The sequence below is a fragment of the Corvus kubaryi genome, unplaced genomic scaffold, assembly GCF_017639235.1.
Source record: "Corvus kubaryi isolate FWS band 111438036 unplaced genomic scaffold, C.kubaryi_AGA036_p1.0 65307, whole genome shotgun sequence".
Taxonomy (NCBI): domain Eukaryota; kingdom Metazoa; phylum Chordata; class Aves; order Passeriformes; family Corvidae; genus Corvus; species Corvus kubaryi.
Genome location: NW_024581910.1, coordinates 6,280 through 31,112, shown reverse-complemented (window position 1 = coordinate 31,112; position 24,833 = coordinate 6,280). Strand labels below are relative to the sequence as shown.

The 24,833-nt window shown below is 37.3% G+C and overlaps 1 protein-coding gene across 8 annotated transcripts in view; it reads left to right on the top strand.

Moving 5' to 3' along the window:
- LOC121673270 (regulator of nonsense transcripts 3A-like) overlaps window positions 1-24,336 on the top strand; it is a 30,798-nt gene extending 6,462 nt beyond the window's left edge. Inside the window, exons 3-11 of one of the 8 annotated variants that reach the window (XM_042046436.1) lie at window positions 2,468-2,598; window positions 10,530-10,628; window positions 10,714-10,824; window positions 14,129-14,184; window positions 14,277-14,435; window positions 16,301-16,461; window positions 19,566-19,860; window positions 22,435-22,482; window positions 22,833-24,336. In XM_042046436.1, the coding sequence (XP_041902370.1) occupies window positions 2,468-2,598; window positions 10,530-10,628; window positions 10,714-10,824; window positions 14,129-14,184; window positions 14,277-14,435; window positions 16,301-16,461; window positions 19,566-19,860; window positions 22,435-22,482; window positions 22,833-23,006 (1,234 nt within the window). In that variant the 3' untranslated portion in view covers window positions 23,007-24,336. Of the gene's footprint in view, window positions 1-2,467; window positions 2,599-8,480; window positions 8,588-10,529; window positions 10,629-10,713; window positions 10,825-14,128; window positions 14,185-14,276; window positions 14,436-16,300; window positions 16,462-19,565; window positions 19,861-22,434; window positions 22,483-22,832 lie in introns of all 8 variants that reach the window. The other 7 variants (XM_042046437.1, XM_042046441.1, XM_042046443.1 and 4 more) reach the window with 7 other exon arrangements.
- Window positions 24,337-24,833: the final 497 nt, after the last annotated feature.

Genomic DNA, 24,833 nt, shown 5'->3' with positions numbered 1-24,833 from the left:
AGGTTTAATACAGAACAATTTGGTTGCAAAGGAAAACAGGTATGGAGCCTTTTTGGTGGTTATTATCTGTGGTAATAATACAACATGAAAGCATTGCAATATGAAAGTGCAACAACATCACCAAAGGACACACACAAGGGGAAAGACAGAAAGAGGAAGAAAGGACAAGAGTGTGAAGCACAAAAGAAAGAAAAAGTACAAGAGTGTGAGGATCTCACCAACCATAGGCCCTGTAACAAGACTTGGTTTCTGTGCAGTCTGGGATCCAGTTCCGGTGGGAGGAGTCGGGGGGAACTCCTGAATAAGTGGTGGGGAGAAGTTGGCAGAACACACCATCCTTTGGGTCTATATTCATTCAGGTTCAGGTGAATATAAATTAGGTACCTCCTCTGAGGTGGAGAGCTTGATGTCATAATGTGGATCAGGGGACGCCTTCTAAGACGACACAGCTGCCCATCACACCAGCACAGCTGAGTCAGTTGTGCCCCATTATGTCCCAGCAGCAGAGATGAACTTGCTCAGGTCACACGCGAATATCCTGGTACTTCCCGTGGGGAGGAGGGGGAGCCCCACAACCCAGTGGTTTGTGCAGGGAAGCACAACTTAACATGACAGGGTGCACAATCTGTCTCCACAGGATCCATCTCCTGTCTCACTCACAGCCCATCATTCACCCTGTGCCTTATCAGATCAGAGGTTTAGCCATTACACAACTAAAAGTTCACTTCCTCCATCTCAACTAAGCACCGTGGGGTTTCCACAAATGAGGAATGTTTTGAGTTATTGTCCCTTAATAGTTCAGTCTACTACGGTTACTTGAAATATTTCTGAAAAGCTGGCTGCGTATGCAGAGACGATGGCATTCCTGCCCTTTTCCTTTACACCGGAGATTTTGGAAATTTTTTTTTTATATCAATAAGACGTAATTTAGTTTGAAACCCTGATGTTTCTTTTAACCTTCGTTGGTAAACTTTAACAGCCTGTTTTATTGGCTGTGGGCAAGATTCAGTCTGGGGCAAACAATCACAGAATGTTTTCATGAGTTCCATTTGAGTTTAATTTCTTCTTTTACCTGCATGTTTTTTTATGTGCTTCATACAATTTTTCAAATAATCTAGTTTTATTCATCTTTCTCTCATTCAAAAATAAAAAAGAAGAAATACTGGTTGATATAAAATAAGTCAGAATTTCTGGTATAGTTATATAATTTACTCAGTATCCCAGTGGTGAAATAAATCAATTTCCAGAAGAGAAACAAAACACCATGTATGTTCAATCTTCATGTGTTCTGAAAAACTGAAGATCCATCTTGTCATATCTTAATGTGTGATGAATCACCTTTCCACTGGCTTGAGATTCTTTCCACTGACTACAGAGGGATCCCGGATCTTTATTGCTGACCAAGTTTTGAAGTTAGGAATTCTCTCAGAGTCAGTTTCACAATCAAAAGGAAATAAATGTTTATTTAGAGAAATTATGACAGTTTCTGACCTAGGTAGTTGCACATAAGTGCAACAACAAAATAGTAGGTGCTTCAGCTTTTCTGTTAAAACCACAAAGGATGTGAAGTGAGGGAAGAGGAGTACTTAGTTTGATTGGAAGTCTTTGTAGTACCTTACATTGATCTTCTGAACTTTGCCATCTCTATTTCCAAATGGACCTCTTTAAGGCTTCTGTCCCAGCTGTTCGTTTGATAAGCGAAAAATACCAAAGGCAAACCAAACATTCTCTGAAGAAGAGTGTCAGCTCTCAGTGTGTTTAGATGCACAAATGCCAATTAACAGTTTAAAAAATTCCAATTGTAATTTTCCAGAGAAGTTTGCTCAAAAATTCAGGGAGTCGACCTCTTTAGAAAGAGAGAAGGCAGTGACAACATTTGTGCATGTAAAGTTTCATTTTCTCTCTTACGTGATGAAATTTGGTTTACCCAAAAATCTTGCTGTTCACTTGTTCAATTGCATCTATGGCAGGTTACCAATGAAAGATACTGGTTTTTCTCATGCTGTTATTTGTTGTGTTACTCTCTTTTGCTATCACAAATATAAACTCACTGAAAATAAAATAATTTTCATTTAAGTTTGAATTTTTCAGCATGAAATGTTTTGTACTCCTTTTTTTCTTCATCTTGCTTTTTAAAAAATATGTTTTCAGACAAAAGATGTATTTTTTTCAGAATGGGTTTATGTTCACCAGGTTTGTATGGCTGTAACTTCTTTCAGCAAACTACGCAGCTTAAATGGGCATTTCACTGCCATTCTGCAGTGTTGGCTTGGCTGATTATTTGTCTTTTGACTGGCTCAGGATCACCTTGCCTCTTTTGTCCCCTTTGTTCAAATGCTGACACATACCCGTGTATATCTTTTTATGAGTAATCTCTTTACGTGGGCACCCACTCAGGAATATACAATAAACTTTCAGAAAGTATAAGTTTAATCAAGGTTAATCTCCGTCTTCTCTTACCCTGCAGAGAACACTTTTTGAGTATAAAGCATTGTATTGCCATAATCTGTCATGTTATGGATAGTTCACAAGATTTCAGCAAACTCTGTGCATGTGTCTTCCAGTCATTCCAGCTAACAGGAAAAGCTACAGGACAAGGTGGGCATGTTCTCTCTGTCTTTCACTGAATAGCTTTTTTCTAGATCCTGTACCATGTGCATAGTGGCAAGCAATCCAGAGAATTCAGTGATAATAAAAACATGTGAAGATGAAATTTCATGTCACCCAATGAGAAGGATTTGAAGAAGCTACTCAGTGAAGAGGATCTTTGTGTTGGAAAGGGGCGTATAGATGCTTTGATGCAGAATCAGACAAGTTTCCTTAAGAGCTGTAACATCTTAGTTTAACCATGTCCTGTGTAACTACATCACAGAAGTTTCTATAAGCTCATTCAAATTTATGTAGAGACTTTTTTTCTACACAGTGCTCTGTTAAACTAGAACTTGTCAGAAATTCATGCCGTGAATGAGGGACGTTGGAAATGGGTCAGGAGCAGTTAGACAAATACTTATGATGCCATGAAGATTTTTTGCCTTTTCTTTTATACCCTTGTTATACCTTTTTTGCAACTTCTGTATTATTAGTGCTTTTTGCCTACATTCTTGGACTTGTTTGTCAAGCTGAGAGACTAAACATTTTAGAAGCTTCATAGTTAGGGATCAGTGTGCCCCAGACCCCAAGGTCCTCTCCAGAACACATTCTGTAAACCAAGATAGAACCATCCAGGGGAAGGCTCCATGGGGAGGGGGGCTCACTTGAGCCTCTCATTGGGGAATCTTTGGTAGATATGCTAATTAGTAAAACCTGTAATGTTATACTAGATCTTTTGGGGTGGGCATTATTTCAGCGGGGTGCATTTCGATGCGTGTGACCTGGATGTGTGCACCTAAGGATCCTTAAAATAAATACCAAGGTAAAATCCCTTTTCCTCTTCTAACCATGTATGACTCTTGATTTTAAGACCAGGAAAAGGCATCACTTATTTAGACAAATATTTATCTATGAAAAACTATTAAACACATGGTATAAGTTTGGTATTACAAAGTCCATAGGCTGCAAGTACTTGCAGCTGTGTACTGGGTGAAGTATTTGTACATTTCCCCCGTTTTAATAAACACTCTCTTGGTGTTCTCTGTTAGTTGCTGTTGGTAAGGGCACTAGAGAGGTTGAACTGTAGCTGTTTCTACATTTTTATTTCCAGGGTAATCTCATCCTAGAGGACAAAACAACCAAAGATATGCATATCAATTTCTGTTTCTCTTTTTTTGTAATCTTTATAATATCTTTATACTGTAAATGTTATCTTTGAGTTTCCAATGTCCTATTATAGGCAGGCTATAAAACTTTTTAAAATTTCATGTGATTAATGTAATTTTCAGTTTTTCAGTTACATCCACTTCAGTAAAATCATTTCAGAAAGTGACTTGTGTTTCGTTCATTTTTCAGATTTATCTGATTCACTGCATTACATTTATTTTCTCTTGCATATTGACACCAAAATACAAACAAAACACTGCTTATAGATGATAATAAAGACCCTGCCTTCCTGACAGACTGTCTTGTACTCGGACTTCAAATATGAACTCTTTTTTCCAGATACTCTTTCCTTTTTGTCTGCTTGTAAAGGCTTCTGAGCCTATTCTAAAGATTTGACTAATAACTAGTCAAGTGATTGAGCTCTAGCCCTGCAGGGTTTGGGTCATCTCTCTGGACTGGCACTGAGTGCTGAGTACCAGGATATTGTTGTGAGGTTATAAAAGGAAAGAAATCTGAACACAAGCTTTGCTTGCATGAAAACTGTTCAAATAGTCAGTGCCATGGCATGTATCACGGAGAGTGATAAAGCTCTTCCAAAGAGCACTCCTCCTTTTCCCCTCATAACTTCTTCACAGCATGGTGCTGAGGATTATTGTAGGTGAACAGCATTAACACTGTAGGATGTAGGTGTGCACCCTGGAACTGCAGTGCTGAAGGGGCAGTGCCTTCAGTGCTTCGGGGGAACCACCACTACTGTGTTCTGGGTGAAAGAATTGACAGGCTACGATTGACACAACCCTAGTGTTTCTGCTTTCTCTGCCAGGCAAACTGCTCATTTCTAGCTGTAAAAAGGAAAGACTAAGTTTATTTAAAATTATGCCAGTTCCACCCATTATGTGAGTGACATCAGAAGATTACAAGGATGAAGGCCAGGGGATTTTAGCTTGACATGACAATGTCAGTGATGAGTTATCTCATCAATTGTAGGAATGGGTGGAGGAGTTATTTGACTCTCCAAAATTTAGTTGTAGAGCTCCCTATACATGTAAGTATACATTTTATAAATACCCACCATGATTCATAAGTTGATAAGTATTTTACTAAGATGGGATTGCTGTTTTTATAGTCTACACATTGCTGTTTAGACTGTAAATAACTACTTCAAATTGCATTCCTGTATATCAGTGTTTTTACACAATTGTGTTAAAAGATACTTTGTAGAAGAAGTAAACATTTAAAATGTGTTTGTTATTAAAGTTGCTAGAAAAATAAGGACTTAAAGAGATGATAGACTAAATGTTATAGAAATAAATGTACCCTAAAATTGAATACCCTTGAATGCAGAGCAGAAAAAAAAGAAAAGTGTGTTGGAATGAATAAATGTGTACACTCAGACTCATCTGGGTTATTTCCATAGAGATTGCTCCAAGTGCCAACATGTGCAGTGCATCTGTCCAAAAGATTACAAGTATGGAAAGCAGCATTATAGACAGCAAACATATGGCAAAATGGAACCAGCTCTCTGATGATAAAACTGAATTTCAGATCCTGAATGAAATCTATGGTGGCAAATACTTGAAAAAAGGAGACACACAGAGTTTGCTGGCCCTTCTGTAGGTCACAGCTGAAAGATAAAATCCTGAAGAGTAAAGAGTATTTTAGCCAGTAACTGCTGAATAGAAAGTACAAAAAGTAAAGCAAGAGTGTTTCTTCCTAGGAGAGGTCGTTAGCCTCAGAGGGCTTGTAGCCCTGTGAAGCCCTGTGCGTTCTTTGCTGCGTGACAATGCTGTTGAGTTCTGAATGGATAAGTAAAGGCATAATCTAGGGTGGGGAGCAGCTGCGGGAAATCAGTGGTCTGAAATGTAGAGTAAAAGTAATATATAAGCAGGCCAGTGCTAAGTATTTCAAATTTGTTAGCTTCCCACTTAGAATGTTAATTTTACTCACTTTTTTAGGAACACTGCACACTTGGCTGAGTAAGAAGCCTAAGACAAGGGTTTGAAACACTCAACGGGGTGGGTTTTGTACACTAAGCACTCTGATAGCTAACTCACATGCATATGAGAACCAACTCTATTTGTAGAAGTGGCTCCACCAGAGAAGGAACTTGTAACTGCTAAGCGTTGTCACAGCTCTGTTTCTTTAACCTTCTACCCTGATACTTAGCAACAGTTATGGACAGACAGTTCTGTGTTATTGTGCTGTGGTGCACATCAATATCCTGCTGTGCTCAACCATGCTTTTATATTGTATGTTTCTGCTGATGTGTGTGAAGTTCTTGAAGACGTTAATAACGTACAGCAACAACACTAGATCCTTTACTTGCAAGCTAAATCTGTTTTCCAGAGTCCTGTTTATACATTTCAGACTCCGTTTGTTCTTACTAATAAGTGCTTAATAACCATATCAAATGTTCCTCAGTTTTGAAAGATGTTCACTCTGATTAAGCTGAAAAAGCTAGAAAAACGTTATGTTGTATACCAGGAAAAGATTTATGTTGCCAAAGCAGGTGAAAGAGATGGCATTGATATACCAGTTAAAGGAAACAAGGAAGGAACATGTCTTTGTATTTTCAGTTCTGTTTCACAATGTGTCCAACCATAAGGTTCTAAGTTCCTACAGGAAAAAAAAAAATCCAACTATATGATGAAGCTGTTTGCTGTGCACTGAGGCAGAGATGTTCCACAGTAATGCGGGAGTGGACCTGTGTCCAAGTAACAGTCTTTTTGAAGATGAAAAGAACACTGAAGTTGTTATTTAGACTAGGAGCTAAAACTCAGTTCCTCAATCTCAGATAATAATAATGGGATGAAAAATAATGGGATGAAAAATAATGCTCCATCAAGATTCCTGGTTTTGTCTGATGAATATTCAGCACTTCAAGTGTACAATTGCATCAGTCTAATGTCAAGCCTCATTTAATTTAAACCGCAAAGCTCATGGAACGTAAGAGTAGTGCTGTTGATATGATGGAGAAGGAAGTTTCCTTCTTCTGGGAGCCCCAGTTATCTGAGACTCTTTTACTGTTGCAGCCATTAGGCAGCACAGAGACATTGCTTCCAGCACAGCTATAGACTGCCACAATAAAATTCCCTCTTTTACTTACAGATTTTAAAATATATCTTTTAACTCTGCGTGATTATGGAAAGTGTTAAATTTTATCTTCTTTGAAATGGATGAGAAGAAATCCGGCTTTTTACATCTGCTTTGCATCTTGGTGGTAACTCCACAGCCACGCTGTAGCATATTTCAGCCCTGGCCATGCCCTAGCAGGCATTTTTGCAGTTACCCACTTACAGTTCATGCAATGCTGTTCCTATCCTAGAATGTGAAAATATCCTGGGTATATATGGATAGAATGGCTCTTCCTCTCTTCCTTGGAAATAGAGAGTTTATCCTCTTCAAGCTGTAGGAGCACTCTATAACTGGTATTTGCAAAGTATCTAAATGAAAAAAGCCCTCTAGGTTGTTTTGGTTTTTTAACATTTCTTCTGACTACAGGATCAAACATAAATTTGGTGGGTATTCAAAACCATTGGTTATTGACAGCACTGCTCTTTATGGTCTCCTGCTAACACTGTGAGTGGAATCCATATGGATGCGTACTTTAAAAAGAAAAAATTACTTGGGAGCAGTGTTTTGAGCTGCCATATGCATGGATCCTGTGGTCCAATCCATATTTTTGCTCTTTATCACTCATTGTGAAATCTGATTTTGAAAGAGCTATGGGATTGAAATACAATTGGAACTGTGTGTGTTTATTGTCTCCTGGTGCCGGTGGTGAGTTGGTCTGAAGGCAGGCCATAGGTGACAATGGAATTATGAACATAGGTGTTTTAAAGATATGGGCTTGTGTTAAACCTGATGCAATATATAGTCATCATTAAGTCAGTTTAAAACAAACTATTTTATCTCAGAGTTGCAGGAGTTTAAAGCATGTACACGCCATGACTCACAATAACTTAGCTGATGGGTTCTAATTCATTAAATTACCTCAGTTTCATCGTGTGGTGTGGTGTGGCAGTCCTGAGGTTTTTATCAGGCACGTTAAACATTTACCCATGGAGTGGGATCTATGCCAATAAGTTCTTGAAGAATCTGAACTATTTTATGTACCTGTTTCTTTTGCTAGAAATGCTTTGGATTTTCACAGCAACTGTAGGTCACAACTAGACATTGCATGTACATTGATGACACATGGATGTCAGATGGAGTTTATTTGTGTATAATTCAGTGGATTATATTGCCAACTATTAGGTTATTTATTCTTTCTAAAAGGTGGCAATCTCTTTAAATATAGTGACAGCCTGGAAACTGCCCCTTCAATGCAATCTTTTACTTTTTCTGTTTCAGTGACAGAAGACTTTTCCTCGCATGCCAAAGAAGTTCTGCAAAAGCACTGCTGTTATTCATATGTCTTAAACTGTGAAATATTAAAGTTTTGATCCTGCACAATTGGAAATGTATGCTCTGCAATTTAGGGGGACAAAATAAACTGGAAATATTTGTGTCAGTTCAGAACAAATTTCACAGTTGCATACAGAACTCTGATGTTCTGTAACTTTTTGTCATATATATAATTAGGTACGTAAGTGTAAAGACTGCTTAAGGTAGCAGTTTCTCAAAGAAGATGAGAGTTATGATGTGATCCTTCTGGTTTTATGTTTTCCCTAGCCCTGAAAAGAATAATAAGTAACAGAAAATAAAATTGTTTCTTGTTGCAGCCTTTATCCTCATCTCTACTCAAGAGCATACATTAACTTTAGAAATCCTGAAGACATCCTTCTTTTTAGAGATCGCTTTGATGGCTATGTCTTCATTGATAATAAAGGTTGGACTATTTGTAAGATATTAAGTGTGTATATGTACATATACCATTTCAGAGCATCAACTTGCTTCCTTTTTGCTAGTTATGCCATTATTTCCTCACTATGCAGTTAATTACATAAATATATATTAACATTTAGCACTTAAAAGATAATAAAGGTCAAAAAATATTTGTCCATGCAGTCTTGCTTGTCTGTGCAGTGTGCATGCTTTATGTGCATTCTTGTACTTTAGGCAATGCACTATCAAGGTCATACAAAGAAAATTACCTTATACAAGCTTCACAATTCATTACAACAGTAACTGAACACATTGTGAGCATGAATTTTTACATCTTCAGTGTGTTTCTGAGATAAAGTTTGCCACTTACTCCTGTTTGGAAAAAGCAAGAGGAAACCATCAACATTTTGGTTGCCCACTTTTAAGACATGTAGAGATTGAATTTTTAGGGACTTTGCAGACATCTTGAGTTGAGTTCCAAGAACAAGAATGGCAAAATTGATAGCCAGTTTTAAAATATCCAGTCTGCAAAAGTTTGCCCAACAGTAAAGAAAAAGTCTATATCAGTGTGGTTAAATCTAGGTCTCCTGCAGGAGTATGAAACTGCCATCAGTAAGTGGTTTAGCAGAACTTTAGCAGTTCCTTGCCTCATTCAGGCATACCTTCTGTAAAAAATGCATAGCTTATATAAAGTAGACATAGATTTGTGGGTCTCTTTATAGACATTTTCTATTCTGTACACTCGGTGTTACAGAGGTCCTGTGAAAAGTAGCCCTGCCCACTCTTACTAGAAACTGATCTCTAAAGAAGCTGTCTGTCAAATGAATTCCTCTTCAGCATTTCCTTCCTGAGATGTTTTATTTGCTTCTAATATCCCTCAGATTTTGATGGTTTTTGTAGAGATGAAGAACAACACATTCCTATCACATCTGTGTTTCCCAGATTTCAGATTCTGGGTGTTTTAAGATTAAAAACTAGAAAGAAGTTATTTTTATGATTCTGCTAAGACTTTACTTTGCCTAAATTTGCCACATTCTTCAATATTATGCTGTACTGAAGCCAGAATACTCTACAAAACTGAGCTTGGACACAGTTGGCCAGCTTGGCATGATTGCTTGTGCAAATAAAGAGCACAAGATTTGATCAGAAGTGCCCTCTGGTGAGGCATGTGGCAGCATTGCATTATGAGGATAAAACTGAAACAAGGATTAGCAGGTTCAATAAGGTTAACAAATGGTCTAGCAGATTGAAGACAAGTTTTCAGTGGACTTGAGCAAAGTGTAATCTTGAGCATGCTGCAAGTGGAAACCAAGTGAAATTCAAAACCCACACACAGTTCTGATTCCAGTCTGAAGAAGAAGCCAGTGTTTAAGGCACAATTCAAAGCAAAGAATCCCTGCCAGTAAACACAGGAGTTGCATAGTCCATCATAAACAGAGAAGTTTTGCACAATTCTACATGCTGAGTTTTATAGTTGTGGTTCTGAAAGGAGATGCTTTGTTTTTTATTGCATGTTACCCAGCATTAATTTATTTTTTAAGCTTTTAGCCAACAAAGCTTTAGAAAAGCAACTTGACAGTTTCACATTGATTTCCTGGTAGTACTTAATCACTTGTCAGACTGAGATTTTGTGATAGCTCTTTCTAATCAATGTCTGTGAATAATTAAAAGGGAACTATAAATGCAAGAATTTTATTGTGCAGTAGTAGTCATCCTCATTTTCACAGTCTTGTCAGCATATCCAAATAAAATATAATTTTTTTTTTTTAAATTTAAAATATCTCTACATGTAACTTTTCATTAGAAGTTCAGGAGTGAATTGTAGAAACAATTACTTTTGTTTTCACATAGGACTGCTCAACATGTCTTCAAGAGTTTTGAAAACCTTACTTGATGGTAGGGAATGTTTCTCCCCCTCAAAAAATTAAGGATTGATTTCTTTTAAGGTTTGGAATATCCTGCAGTGGTTGAATTTGCTCCATTCCAGAAGATTTCAAAAAAGAAGCTGAAGAAGAAAGATGCCAAAGCCGGAAGCATTGAAGATGGTAAACATCTTTTTTTGACATCACAGTGAAAATTTCTGTTATGCATTGCAAAGTGTTAACATAATTCAAAAATTTTTCTTCACAGATCCAGAATATAGGAAATTTTTAGAGAGTTATTGTGCTGATGAAGAGAAGATCTGTGCCAATCCTGAGATTCTTTTGGGAGAGATTGAGGCCAAAACAAGGGAACTTATTGGTCTGTTTTCTTGATTTTTCTTATTATTGAGAATATTCAATATCTTAATTTTGTATTTTTATGATATTATCTGCAAGAGCTGACCAGTTCAGTCTAACATATGACCTGTTCAGATTTATATTACCACAGTTAAATATTATCCAGCCAAGTAGTAGCACTAAACCTCTTAAGTCTCTGTGCATGGAATCACTTGGCTTCACTTGAACTTTTGCATGCACACACACTGGCTTCAGAAATAGGTCCTTAATAATTCTGAATACTTACAGATGTATTAGTAGGTGGAAGATTTATTTTTAAAATACAAAATAGCTGAATACTTAACAATTGATCCCTGATATTAGCTGCTTTTTTTGAGAAACATGAAATGATCTCTCTCTGTTCTCACGGTCAAGATTCTGGAAAAGCTCTGAAAGTAAGGCAACACCTTGTTTTCTGTATGCATGCAGCATGATTTCCACAGTCCTGGGGGGAATTTTAAGTAAGGTCAGCACTGAAATCTTCAGTGCTGGTATGCAGTTTTCAGGATGACATGCAATTTTGATGTATCTTCAAGTGATAACATGCAGAACATTTAGTCTTTCCCTAGGTGTGACAATTGAGTAGGAAAAAAAATTGACCTTTGCTGTTACTTATTTACAGTGAAAAAGTGGCCACTTCTTTTGATTAGATTCATAGAATCATTTAGGTTGGAAACTTGCTGTTTAAGAGCATCAAGTACAACCATTAACCCAACAGTGCCAAGTCCTCCACTAAACAATGCCCCCAAATGCCACAACTGCACATCTTTTAAATACCTCCAAGGACAGTGACTCCACTATTTCCCTGGGCAGCCTGCTCCAGTGCTTGACAGTCTTTTGTGAAGAAATTTTTCCTAGTTTCCAATATAAACCTGCTCAGTTACATCTTGAGGCCATTTCCCCTTTCCTCTCACTTGTTACTGCTGTTTGGGAGTTGACTGGAGAAATTTGGAACTGTAACAATTTAGAGGAAATGGATATGGACATTTAGATAGCTCTGTTATCAATAAAACTTCTGTTGCTGTTTTAGATGAGGAAGTCACCCAATAATTTTTATTTACCCCAGATCTTCCATGGTATTTGACAGCAGAGTAAAGGCAGTAAAAAAATTTTAGTTAAGTTTGCAATTTACAAAAAGTTTAGAGTTTCAAGAAGATTTATTAATTTAAAAATATTCTATCAGTGAAGATTATTAATCTTGACTGAAGGCAGCTTTACATTAAGACTTTTAGTGTTTTGTTTCTGTTAAATCAGAGGAAATCAAACTAGTTGCTTTATTTTTCCTGCCATTCAAAGCTGTGGCCATTGCTATCAACACAAAGATTTCTTCATCAGGTAGCGTGTTTATAGCAAAATTATGTGAGGGTTTAGCTGTGTGTCCAGTTTCAAAGGTGTTACTCCTGCTGATGTCAGTGAAGGATGTGCCCGAGACTTTGCTGGCAGAATTGAGCCTTACATGCTCAGCATTTCTCCATGAAAAGTTACTGCAAACCAGCATGTTTTGTGCATCGTGCCAGATGCACTGGCTGATCAGTTTCCATGTGACAGAGAAATATAAAAGAGATTTTCTCTATAGCAAGATGAAGATAAGCTCTTTTTTCTGTTTTCTTTGTAGAGAGCAAGATAAAATGTAAAGTTTTGCTGACACAGCTCGTCATTTAGTAATTTATTTTCTTTTAAAGTCTCTTAAACATATTAAGAAAATGCTCTTAGATTTGCATTTGCAGTAAGGCCCATAAATAAGGTGGGTAAGATTCAAGTTTGATAAACACTGTATTTTTCCCACCTCTTTTGATAGTATTCATCACACTGCCTCTCTCCCTTGAACTTCAAGTTAAAATTTCTCATTAAACTTCTTGCACTACAGCCTTAGTCATGACCAGGGTCACATTCTGGACTCTCAGTGCAGCTTATCCTTTCCCCAGACCATCCAGTTACGATTTGTGATGTCTTTCAGCCTGTAAAGGTACCCAGAGGCAGCCACTGCTCAGACAGGGTAACTTAGGGAGGAGGAGAGAGAAGCAAAACTCAGATCTGGGGGACTGGAAGGGAGGGCTCTGGGGACCTAAAACTTGTCCAAAATTATGGGCAGGTGGGGAGGATGGGGAAGCATGGAAAATCTAGGGATAGAGGGAGGAAAATAGCAAATCAACAATCTTTATTGGTTGTTGATTTCTACCAATGAATGGGTTGCCCCCAGCATAATCCGACTTTCAATGCAAAAAGATTTAGATGATTTTGGGATATGAATTGTGTCTAGATTTTGGCTACGTCATTTCAAATTTCTTGAAAACTTTTTTAATTTCTTCCCTTTTTTTCTTTCAAATTTTGTCATGCATTTCAATAGGGAATGTTGTTCTGTGGTTCGAGAGAAAATCCTATGCATAGTGTAAAGCAATTTCAAGTAGTAAACATTTTCTACTCTGGGGCATCTGAAACTGACAAAATTTGTTGTAGCTGCTCACAGCTGTACATACAAGCTGAATTCAAGTCTGAATTCAGTACAGACAGTCATGAATAAAGAATTTGATAAAGAACATGATAAAAAATTTGGTGATGTTCTCCAAGTTTTTGTAGAATTTGGGGATTGTTCAGGTAACTTGATTTCAGAGTGTGGAGACAGCTCTGTAATAAAAGAATGGCTGTGTGATCCAGTAGATGAGACCTTTTATTAGCAATTTGGGAAGGCAGAGTTTTACTGAATCTGCTGATACTTTGCTATGTAACCTGGGACAAACTGCTTCTCTCTTATTTCTTCTGTTTTCCCATGGAAAGGTGAATACTAAATGTCAAGTAAACGGAAATGTTATATGAGACTGAAAATGCTTCCTTCATGATGTACTTTGAAAACTGGGATTAAAAACTGCTGTGTGAGATTACAGTAATGTGGGCTGTATATGAACAACAATATAGCTAGGTTTTGATGTACAAAAGTAAAAAGTAGGAGTAGATTCTGAACACATTTCTTTCTTTTTTGGTGAAATAACCATTCAGTGAGCAAGAGAGAAAAGCCATTCTCTTGAACTGAAAGGATATGATCTTTAATTATAAACATCAAATAATCATGCAACATATTTCTGTTGCTTCTAATGCTATCAGCAAAAAAGCAACGAAGTGTTTCTGAAGTAGAATGATGGGAATGCCTTCAAAAATACATGAAACAAATAGGTTTATCAATGATTCAGCTCCCTTTCAGATAAAGCTAGAAAAAGGGGGTTAATACTAAAGTAAAGAAATGAGTACATTCTAGGAGTTGAACACTATATCACAAATTTTTTGTGTTTTAGCTAGAAGAACAACACCCCTTTTGGAATATATTAAAAATAGAAAATTAGAAAAGCAGGTACGTTCAGACTTTTGCCTGAAGTTCCACATTTATGTTTCATGTAGTTTTCCGTTGGACTATTTACAATTAATCATTATTGAACTCTTCAGAGAATACGAGAAGAGAAAAGAGAAGAACGGAGGCGGAGAGAATTGGAGAAGAAACGTTTGCGGGAGGAAGAGAAAAGGAAGCGCAGAGAAGAAGAAAGACGTAAAAGAAAAGAAGTGGAGAAGCAAAAGAAAATTTCTGAAAAAGAAATAAGGATCAAGGTAACTGAGATCAATGAAAAAAAAATTATTCTTCTTTTGAAGTTACCCAGAAGTTCTTTGGTATCTCAGTATTTATTTGGTGTACAACAGCATGGTGTGGAGACACCAAACCAATTTTGACAGGAAGGGAAAGTAATGTAGGGCTTTGACCAAGTGTTGTTTGAAAGTGTGACTGATGGCCTTACCTACCATGATGTGCTGGTGCAATTACAGCAGGTAACTCGGATATCTTTAGACAACTCTGCTGCATTCTATGCCAACATCTGTGCCAGCCTGTTGGAAGATTATTGTGGGTTTGATCCCCATATGGGCCATTCACTTAAGAGCTGGGCTTGATGATCCCTGTGGGTCTCTTCTAACTCAGAAGTTTCTGTGTTTCTATGAAACATGGCTTTAACGCTTTCTGTCATGCAAATCTTCATTTGGCCGTGTGTGCAGGGACACATGTTTATGTTTATGTTTATGCTCAGAACTGATGTATTTTAATTGTATGCTTTAGCCAAGTTATAGCAAAGTCTTGCTAATATCAGGTTGCAGTGTCTTTCAACAATCTGAATGGATTTTAATGGCATCACTTAGGAGGGTGCTATGTAGTCAGACCATATAAAACCATCTTATTTGTATAAGATGACATAGCTTAAACTATTCATCTGAACTAAATTTTGTGTTATTGGAAATGCTTTGTAGGCTGTTTTGAAGAGGAAATTCGGTATAAGAATCTGTAACATGAAGCAAGAACACACAGACTTGACTCAGATCTAGTGATGGTGAGGAGCCACAGAACTGTGGACATCTTTCCTCGTTTCTTCTTGGAAAACAGTTTTCTTCACCTAAAAGTATAAAAATAGTAAATTCTGAAGCTGAATTACGTGTTTTCCATATCTGGGCTTAAAAAAAATACTCTAGAAGTTCAGAAGAAACGGGGCTTAATCCTTAAAATATATTACCCAAAATTGCTTGTCCAAAAAGCCGCAGTATTTACAAAATATCTGTGGTAATATGAGCCTGAAAGCTATTTCTACCCCTGAAAGAAAAGGAAAATATTACCTGAAAGAAACATTATAGAAGTTTTCGATTTTGGAGAAGAATAACCTGTGCTCATTTCAGAAATGAAATGGTAGAACGAAAAGACTGAGATGTTCTGCCTAGAATTGATAGGTTAGGGTAATAATTTGAGACAGTTAGTCCTTCTGTAAAGATTATTCCTGTAATACTATACACTGCTCAAACCCTGTGACGGTTGCTATGAAAGGAACAGACTTCTTGAAAATCCTAATCTTCAAGATGAAAATGTAATTACTTCCTTTCTGCTAATATCATAAGTTTTTCTTCAGTCTGTATTTGTGTCAGGGTGTACTAAGGACCTACTTCTACATGCCTGTCTATCCCAAGTAATTCATGTGACACAGATTTTATATATAATATTTCAAGGAGTGAAGTATTAATCCTGCTCTCTTTGTAGTATTGTAGAGGTTCTGCTTCTTATTTTATGGGCAATGACACTGAGCTCTGTTACATGATTTCTAAGAAACCATAGACCATAATAATGCCTTTGTATTTATAACTCAGGAGAGAAGAGTAGGTAAGTGCTTTGAGAAGAATAGGTAAGTGCTTTCTCCAGTATTGTCAGCATATTTTAAAGTATGCAGTTGATTGCCTGTTAATGACTGTTACTTCACTCCTTAGCAAAAGTAAACCACCCTTCTAAAATAACTTTAAATTTCATATTTTGTAAAATACATTCCTCGTGTGTAAATAAGGTATCTCCAATCTTAACAGGTTACTGATATATTTAATACTTGTTAAAATGTCTGTACAACAGAGGAGAGTATTTTTGCATCATAATATAAACAAATATCTCTTAGCTTCTCAAGAAGCCTGAAAAAGGAGATGAACTGGCCAGTGAAAAGCACAAAGACAAAGGTGAAGAAGCTGACATTGAGGAAAACAAATGGGATAAATCACCTGGATCTGGGAGTATAAAATCCAAATCTTTGGAGAGTTCACTAAAAGAACTTAAGGAAAAGTAAGTAATATTTATCTTTTAGACTTTTATTTAGATCCTAAATGCTTTCATCCCAAGGCTTAAATGTAAGTGGTGCATTAATAAGATGTTCTGTCACCAAAGAACCAATTTCATTCTGTGTGCGAACAGATCTCTTTCTGTTTTTTTGGTAAAAGGTGTTTTGTAAGAATTTATTGACCTGGTGGCAGTATTAGTGGATGCAATTTGTTATTGCTGAAATGCTATGAAATCCCAGATTGCAAGGTTTTCTGCATGAAAAGTCAAGTCATTCAAGTCATTCTGTTGTTATTTCACCCGTTCCCCATCAAGAGCTCAGGTAAGGCTCTCCTTCCATCACTGATGTCAAAGACTGAATTGGCTATGATGCCATGCTTTTCCTTCACACTTGGGTTGGCTGCAATAAACATATAAATGTGTTTGATAAATGGAGCAATGGCAAAATAGGGACGGTGTGAATGAAAGCCTTATGATAGATACATGCAGAAGGCTGTCTCTATTTCCTAATGCCTTTTGTGTTACATTTGCTGTGGTAGGAACAAGAGGCATAGCTCAGTTCTATTACTGCTGTAGCCTGGAAGTAACCCATCTTACAAGTGTTTTCAGCAGTTGGTTCTCTTTCTTGTCCTTTGGCACGTGTGTCCCGTCGCAGGCAGGATTTACCCATAAGATATATAAGATAAATAGATTAAAAAAAGATGCATGTTCTGAACGTTCCTGAAAATTTCCATGTCCTGTTCTCTAGTATAAATTGAAAATATTCAACAACTTCTTTGTTGATGCTCTTCAAGAAAGGAAAGAACAGGCTCAACAAAAACATTTGCAGGGGCAAATCAGTTGTTTGCTACTCACAGAATCTTTTAGGTTGGAATGGACCTTTAAGATCATCGAGTCCAACTGTTAACCCAGCACTGCCAAACTGCCACTATAAACCATGTCCTTAAGTGCCATGTCTGCGTGTCTTTTAAATACCTCCAAGGGTGGTGACCCCACCACTTCCCTGGATTTTTATGCATTAAACCTCTGATGGTGCCGTGTAACATTGTTTGCTATTGATCCTGTAAGTTTAATAAGGCATTAATGTAGATTTTGCTTGTGAAAAACAGAATCTGTTTGGCTGCACAGGTACAGTAAGCATTATCTTGTGTTTCCAAGTGCTGATTTCATCTTGATTATTAGTGGGTATGTAGCAAGCTATGAGCTCATTGAGATTTAAAGTTGAAACTACCTTGTCACTGACTCAGAAATCAGTAATAAACTGTAACTGCTGACTCTACCTGCAGGAGACTGAATTGCCTGTTTGAAACCATGTCAAAGGTTGGTAGTAATAGCTTCCTACCACAAATCAAAATCTCAGTAGGTTCATAAGTGTACATGGTCAAATACAAATTTGAAACTACACCAAACAAATGTGCTTCACTGCCTTTACTTCCATTCATTTCTGCTTTCTCTGACTGTGTAGTTTTTTCTTCTACCTATACTCTGTAATTGTTTACCCTGCCACTTTCACTCTTACCTGCCTGTTCACTGTGCCTGAATTTTAGGGAGCTACTTTAACCACTCTTTGAATAGGAGTTTGTATCCCTGTCACCTGCCTGCCTTCAGGCACAGCCATTCCTTCCTCCCCCACAGTAACGGGCAAGGGAAGAGATAAGTTCCAGGCAATGCTACAGCAACAAATTGAGGGGGTCTTTTTGGCTTTTTGGAAGGTCATACCCTGAGTCTTGCTAGGACTTGGAGTTAGTGTCTGAAATAGCATATTAAACATGAAACAAAGCAACTTACAGCCACATATCCCTTGGTAGCTAACATAGTATTTTATATAAATGTATCCATGCTACAGGTACAGAATCTGTGTAATTGTGATTGGTTCAGGTGTCTGTGACAGCTGGGACGTTGCTTCTACTTGGTGAATGTGTTATGCTGACACAAGCTCAATCTTGCAAAATGCTAAATAATTTACCTCTCATTCAGGTTCTGCTCTGACTTCCAGCTCTTCCTGAGATGGGGAACCTCTTTTGGCAGCCTCCCTAATCCCCAGACGCCAACCAATTTCACAGTTATATTAAAATATCACTGTTATATTAAAAAAAAAAAGTTACCTATGTAGATACACCTTTATTTGTATTAAATAGTTCTAAATGAGAGTTATCACTATTTGATCACTACACCATTAAAAAATCTCCATCCTCTCTGATTCTATCTGCAGTTTCCCAAAATCTGCGCAGACTATCAAAAGTAACTTGCTGTTTCAATTTTAAGTATTTATACATATGTCATAAAAAGAAAGTGCCTATGTTTGTTCCTTTTGAAGTTCAACCTATTTTGTAATCTTTCTTCATTATTTGCAGTTTGACCATATGAGAGAAACACCCACTTGCTGAACTGGAACAATGAAGTGAATAAGAGAGCTGAGAATTTTATCAGACAGGCAGCAAAATGGGACCAATAGTCTTTATAATATAAACCATTTACAGCATAGCAGAAATTAAGTATCATGTTGTGGTAAGGTAATGGTCTTTGCCTAAATAAAATACGCAAAGGCAGGCTAGATTACTTGGAGACACAATAAACAAAAGCCTGGAACATAAGTATTTATTTTCACAAATGTCTTCTGCAAGTTATGATGTCAGTAAATAATTTTTGTTATACAGAGACATAAAATTTACAAATTGATACATAATATCTGCACAATTCCTTCAGATCCTGAATGTTCCTGTTCAAGGGAATACTTACATGCATGACTCTCCTCAACACCAGGCGACAAGAGCTAATAGTGCAGCATGTGTTTATGTGAAGGGTATTGGGGAACTATTGATAGGATTTCAAAGAGGGGTAGAAGGTGAAGAATGGGCCTTCCACAACAGTTGCACAAAAGCTTGGCAAGGCTTTGTCTGCTATTCTGAACTGAATGCATGGTCAAGGGCTGGACATACATGGGTGAGACATTCAGCATATAACCCCTTTGTAATGAGAAGAAAACAACCTTGCCATATAACTTATCTACACACTGCTGAAGTCAAAGGGAGGCTTTGCCTTGTATCCTTCTGTAGCTCCTTTTCACTGTTAATTGCTTGGATTTTCTTTCTTTTTGTACATACTCATAGGTCACAAAATGATAGTGACAAAGAGCAAAGAGATTTGGAGAGAAGATTTCGAGAAAAAGAACCTGAAAGACAAAGGTATCGATTGGATGATGGCAGAAAGCATAGAACTCACTATGAGTTTGACAAGTTTATGAGAAGGAATGAAGAAGAGCTGAAATGGGGGAAAGGATACAACCAAGACAGAGGAAAGAAAGGGAACTACAACTACAGCTTCACTGTGGAGGCAGTAGACAAACTGGGTAAAGAGGACAAGTGTGATGACATGGCATCCAAAAAGGAGCGCATAAGAAATAAGGTTCTTTTATTCATTTAGGATAATATTTCATTAGTTAAATATGGTTCAAGATCACAGGTTTTAACTTCTGCAAACTCAGCATAAAGATTCTTTTTCAAAAAATTCTTTATCTCACTTTCAGTAAAACCCAGACTTCTTTCTGGGTTGTTGTCAAAGGACAACGGCAGTTTAAATAAGGTTACAGGTCTTGCTCATTCATCTTCATGATATATAGAAGACTTTCTGTCTTTATTTCAATCCTACCATTTTAAGAACACTATTCTTGGAAGCCTTGCATTTTATAGGTGTATTAAAAATTGTTACACTTCTGATCTGTCATGAAATTTAAAAACTGTGGCATATTAGTCTTTTTAAAATGTACTTCTATTACTCTCATATAGTAATTATATTATGGATTTGGCAGGCATTGCTTAGTAGAGCAACAATAAGAATTTAAATAAATAGCTAATTCAGAGAGTGTGAATGTATGGATTTTTCAGTATTGCCTACCTGCCAGTATGAAAGGGCTGTCATTTCATCAGGATAAATTTATCCTCCTGGCTGTTGTCAGGGAAAGAGCAGATGCAGGTGTGAGCAGGGCCTGTGTATCAGGGTGTGTAGTAGAGCTGTTCCTTATTGTATCCCAGAGATACGGGTATCATTTTTCTCAGGCTGGCTGATTTCACGGATGTGCCAGATTCTTTTCAGGATGTGGCTCTCCTTGTCAGCCCCGTTCTCTCTCTCTCATGATCCTAGATTTTCAACAAAAGATGACCAAAACACCATTAGCATAGAAATTTATTCTGCATGTGAAACTCTTCTTTCAAAGCAAGTGACTGATCTGTACTGTGGGCTAAGGCTGACAAGAGTAAACTGGTCACATGCAGAGTGAATCTGCATGGAGCGTGCAGGGAACAAGGGCAGGTGGACTCACTGTGCATGTTGAGGAAATCATCTTGCGCAAACACAGAAAGCCTGGTGTGCCCCGCTTTCTTTTTATGCAGAGGTCAGCTGGGCAGGATGGGTAAGATTTATCTGCATTTGCACATTAACCACTTTCCTTATCAATGGCTCAAGCTGTAGAACAGTCAGAAAAAAGGCTAGTTCAAAAACAGAAAGATGGGGAAAACAGTTTTCCTCTTGCTTGCCATGCACTTCTTGAAATCTGTCATATTAATGTCCAACCTTTGAACTGGATGGTGGGTCTTGGGGGCCTTTTGACAAGTGTTAAGAAACTACCTGCTTTTTATTTCTTTGTATCACACTTCTGGTAGCTTGCTTGTTGAGTCTCTGAATTAGTCCACACTTAGGACTAATGCTAAATTTATTCCCTAAAAAAATAAGCACCATCAGTAAGGTATTTTGCAGTGTGGTGACTTTTTTCCTTAGAGTATTTATCACATAGGTGAGATGAATGGCTCAGTTTTACAACTCAGGCATAGAATTGACAATGCTAACACAAATTTTTAGTCGGAGATGGAGCCTCTTTCTGAAGTTTGTAAGAGTTGATTAGAAAGTGGGAAATATCCAGTGTAAGTGATGTGATAGCTTTTATGCAAACAGCAGGCTACAGAGTCTGTGGTAGGAAAAGCCATTTGGACCCTTTATCATAAACTTTCTAATGGGCACAGCTTGTCAGAGGATCTACTTTTATGCAGTTGTTTGGGATATAGAAAGGTGTGTTACGCATTTCATACCACACCGCAAAGCACTAACTAGAATGATCTAGTCATAAGGCTCAGTAGTGAATCTTGACATCTGGTCTAAAGAGAAGGAGAAAAGAAGTGGATCAAAAAAAGACAAGTGGATCAAAGAAGGTGAAGGAAAAAGAAAAAAGAAAAAAGAAAAGAAAAGAAAAAAGAAAAGAAAAGAAAAGAAAAGGGGAAATGTGTATTGGGAATAAGAAAAAAGAATAAAGGAAAAAAAGTCCAGAATTAATTCAAATTATGAAGGCAATTGAAAATTGGTATCGTTTGTTGTAGGACAGTTTTGGTGCTCTGCCATTGTCTTTAAGTAGGCTGCTAGGTGTTTGCTAAACTTAACACAAGACTTTGATCAAAAAGCTCAGGTATTGGTGAGCTTTCAGTTGCTTCAAAACATTATGTGAGAGTAAAATACTCTTACTGGGAAAAGACTTTGTAAGCAGAGTTTCTGATCAGTGCATTTTACTATTGAAATTTCAAGAACAAAGAGTGCTCTGAAGAGTTACAGAGCATCATCATTTGCAGATTTGAGGTGTCTTTTCCACGTAAACTGGCTCCTTCCATTTTCTCATGATCAGAGCAGCATGTGTATGATCAAGTCACTTGTAGAGCCTGCACATGCTCAAATTGTACTTACTTTGTTTATTATCAGTGCATACATTCCCCTGCTCTCATACTCAGTATGGAAGGTAAGATGAAGTGGAGCAATAACTGTGCAATTTTATTGTGATGTGTATAATTCAAATGTGCATTGCATGTTTAAATTCTGGTAATGATTGGGTAACAATTGATAGTCAGTTGAGGATAACTTTCTAGCTGCTACCTGCTAAACTGTTCTCTGGTCTGTCTTGGATTTTTATGCTTATGTGAAATATTTGTCATTCATCTGCAGAGTTGCAAGTGCACAGGCTATTGTTCTTCTCAGCTGATGTTAGTGAAGGTAGCAACATTTTTTTTGTTCTACTTGTAATACCATGTTTGATAATTGTCTGCAGTATTTCTCCTTGTTTATGTCAAATGTATCATAGGATCTTTAATTTTTACAGCATTCTTCATTTATTCAAAATGTTTGGCTCCCAAGAATGGTGTTACAAACAGCATGTAGTGAATACTAGATATTGAATACCCAGTCAATTTTCATTACACTCAATTTTTTTTCCTGGTTCTTATGAAATGTAAAGTAATTTAACACAAAATCTACTTTCTTCATAAAGATTCAAAACTTAAAAATCCCACGTATGTGTCCCACATGGGTTTCTCAGAGTGTTGACCATATCTCCTTCCTTCTAGGATCGTCCAGCAATGCAGTTATACCAACCAGGAGCTCGCATCCGAACACATATGGGACCTACAAGTAAAACCTATGACTGCAGTGGGAAATCCTTTGAAGATGCTCTTGATAAAAAGTATGAGGCAGATAATTCAGCTGGAGCTAGTTCTGGAAAGACTGAAGAAGCAGAATAAAAGAATCTGGGGGAAAAGGCTAGCGAAAAGGAATTAATTTAAGATTCAGCATCATCACAAAAAAATCCATTGGGCTGTTTCAGAACTCCACAGGCAATTACATCAACAAAATTGTAATAGCTCTGCCTCTTACTTTCTGTAAAATAAAGGGAAGAGTGACTGGAGATATATAAAATATCTTACAGCAAAGGAATATTGTTGCTTTTTTACAAAAAGCAGCTCAAACACTCTTTGCCTAACTTAAAAGCAGTTCAAATATTCTATTAGATTTCCCTTGAAATAGAAGACCCTCTAACAATTTTAAGGGAATAAGACTTTACTGAAACGATGTCATTTTCTTGAGTCTAAAGAAATGAAATGTAAATTCGCATCAGTTTGAAATCTGAGGCACTTTACATGTATTTGGTGCATGACATGGGGGCCACAGGACCCGTTCCTGCAAATGGCAACGACAGGGGCTGCTGCAGGGAGTTGCAGTCAGACTCGGTGGGACCAGCCCTGGGATGAAGCTCGGGAGCCAGTGGTATTTGCAGGATGAGGCCCACAGTTTGCACAGTTGTGAGGAATGTCCATTGGTATCTGTACCTCATTGTGTTTACGTTGGTTTTCAATTAACCATAGTGTCAGATAAGTGTTAGTAAAGCTACAAGTACGTCGTCGGAGAGTTTGTCATTTTCTGAGCTACTTTTGCCTTTTATGTTTTAATAGATTCCTTGTGCTTAAAACAGAAGACAGCTAATGCAAACATCAGCACATTAACAATAAATCTGGTTTTAATGAATTAGCTGGTTTTTATTGTTCTGACACTGACTTTTGGGAAAAAAACCGTGGTTGTACAGTGATGACTTTTTATATGCTAATGTTTCATATAAGTTGCAGTAACAGGATTTGGAAAATGTAAGATACATGAATATTCTGCAGTTTTATTTGTTAAAAAATTAAACACACATGAATGTCAATTGCACACTACCATTTTGTAAGATCTAGGCCAAATTCTGCCCTCTAAGCAGGCACATACATATATGTGTGTGGGTGTGGGTGTGTGGGGGTGTGTGTATGTATCTTCTGTTGGTTTCAATGATAGCTGTGTGTTTATGAATGGGCAGGACATGTTCATTTATCTTTCATGGCTGAAAATTTCTCAGTTGTCTAAAACTGAGACCTGCTTTGTCATTGAAGTGAAATAGTAAGATATTAATTTATTTTTACATCCTCTCTAAACATTTTATTAAGCATAACATCTAATTGTCCTAGACTGAACGATTATTTATTGCATTGTACAGATATTAAGCATTAAATAGAATAAAAGAAAAAAAGATTTTGACTATGATTTTGAGATGTGATACTGTGCTATTTTTTCATCTATTACTCCAGAAAAATTAAGTGAGATGCTATTACACTGCTTTGCATGCTACAGAAGCAGCTAAAAATACAGTTGAGAAGAATTTTAGTATCAGGCTACATAAGTCAGCTGCCAACTAAAATTACTTCAAGATTAAGTAAAACTGCTGCTAGAGAATCATCTGGGTTTAGCTCCATCTAAAGTTTATCTTGTTTGCCAAGTTTATCGGACTGCATAGAAAGGATTGTCTTGGTGTCCTGGCCAAGTACTGGGAGGGCAGGTTTTCCCCTCAGTGAAAAATCCCAGCTTGATCCAAGGAAACTTGACAGGGAAATTCTTCTGCAGTAGAGCTGGGCAGAGCTGGGATCTTCACCAGATGAGAGGGTCTGCTTGAAAGCATTTCCCACCTTTTTGGATGCCCTGTGGAGACTGGAGCAGGGGGTGTGTTTCACCTGTGAGAAGGATTGGCAGGACACAGAGGAGCT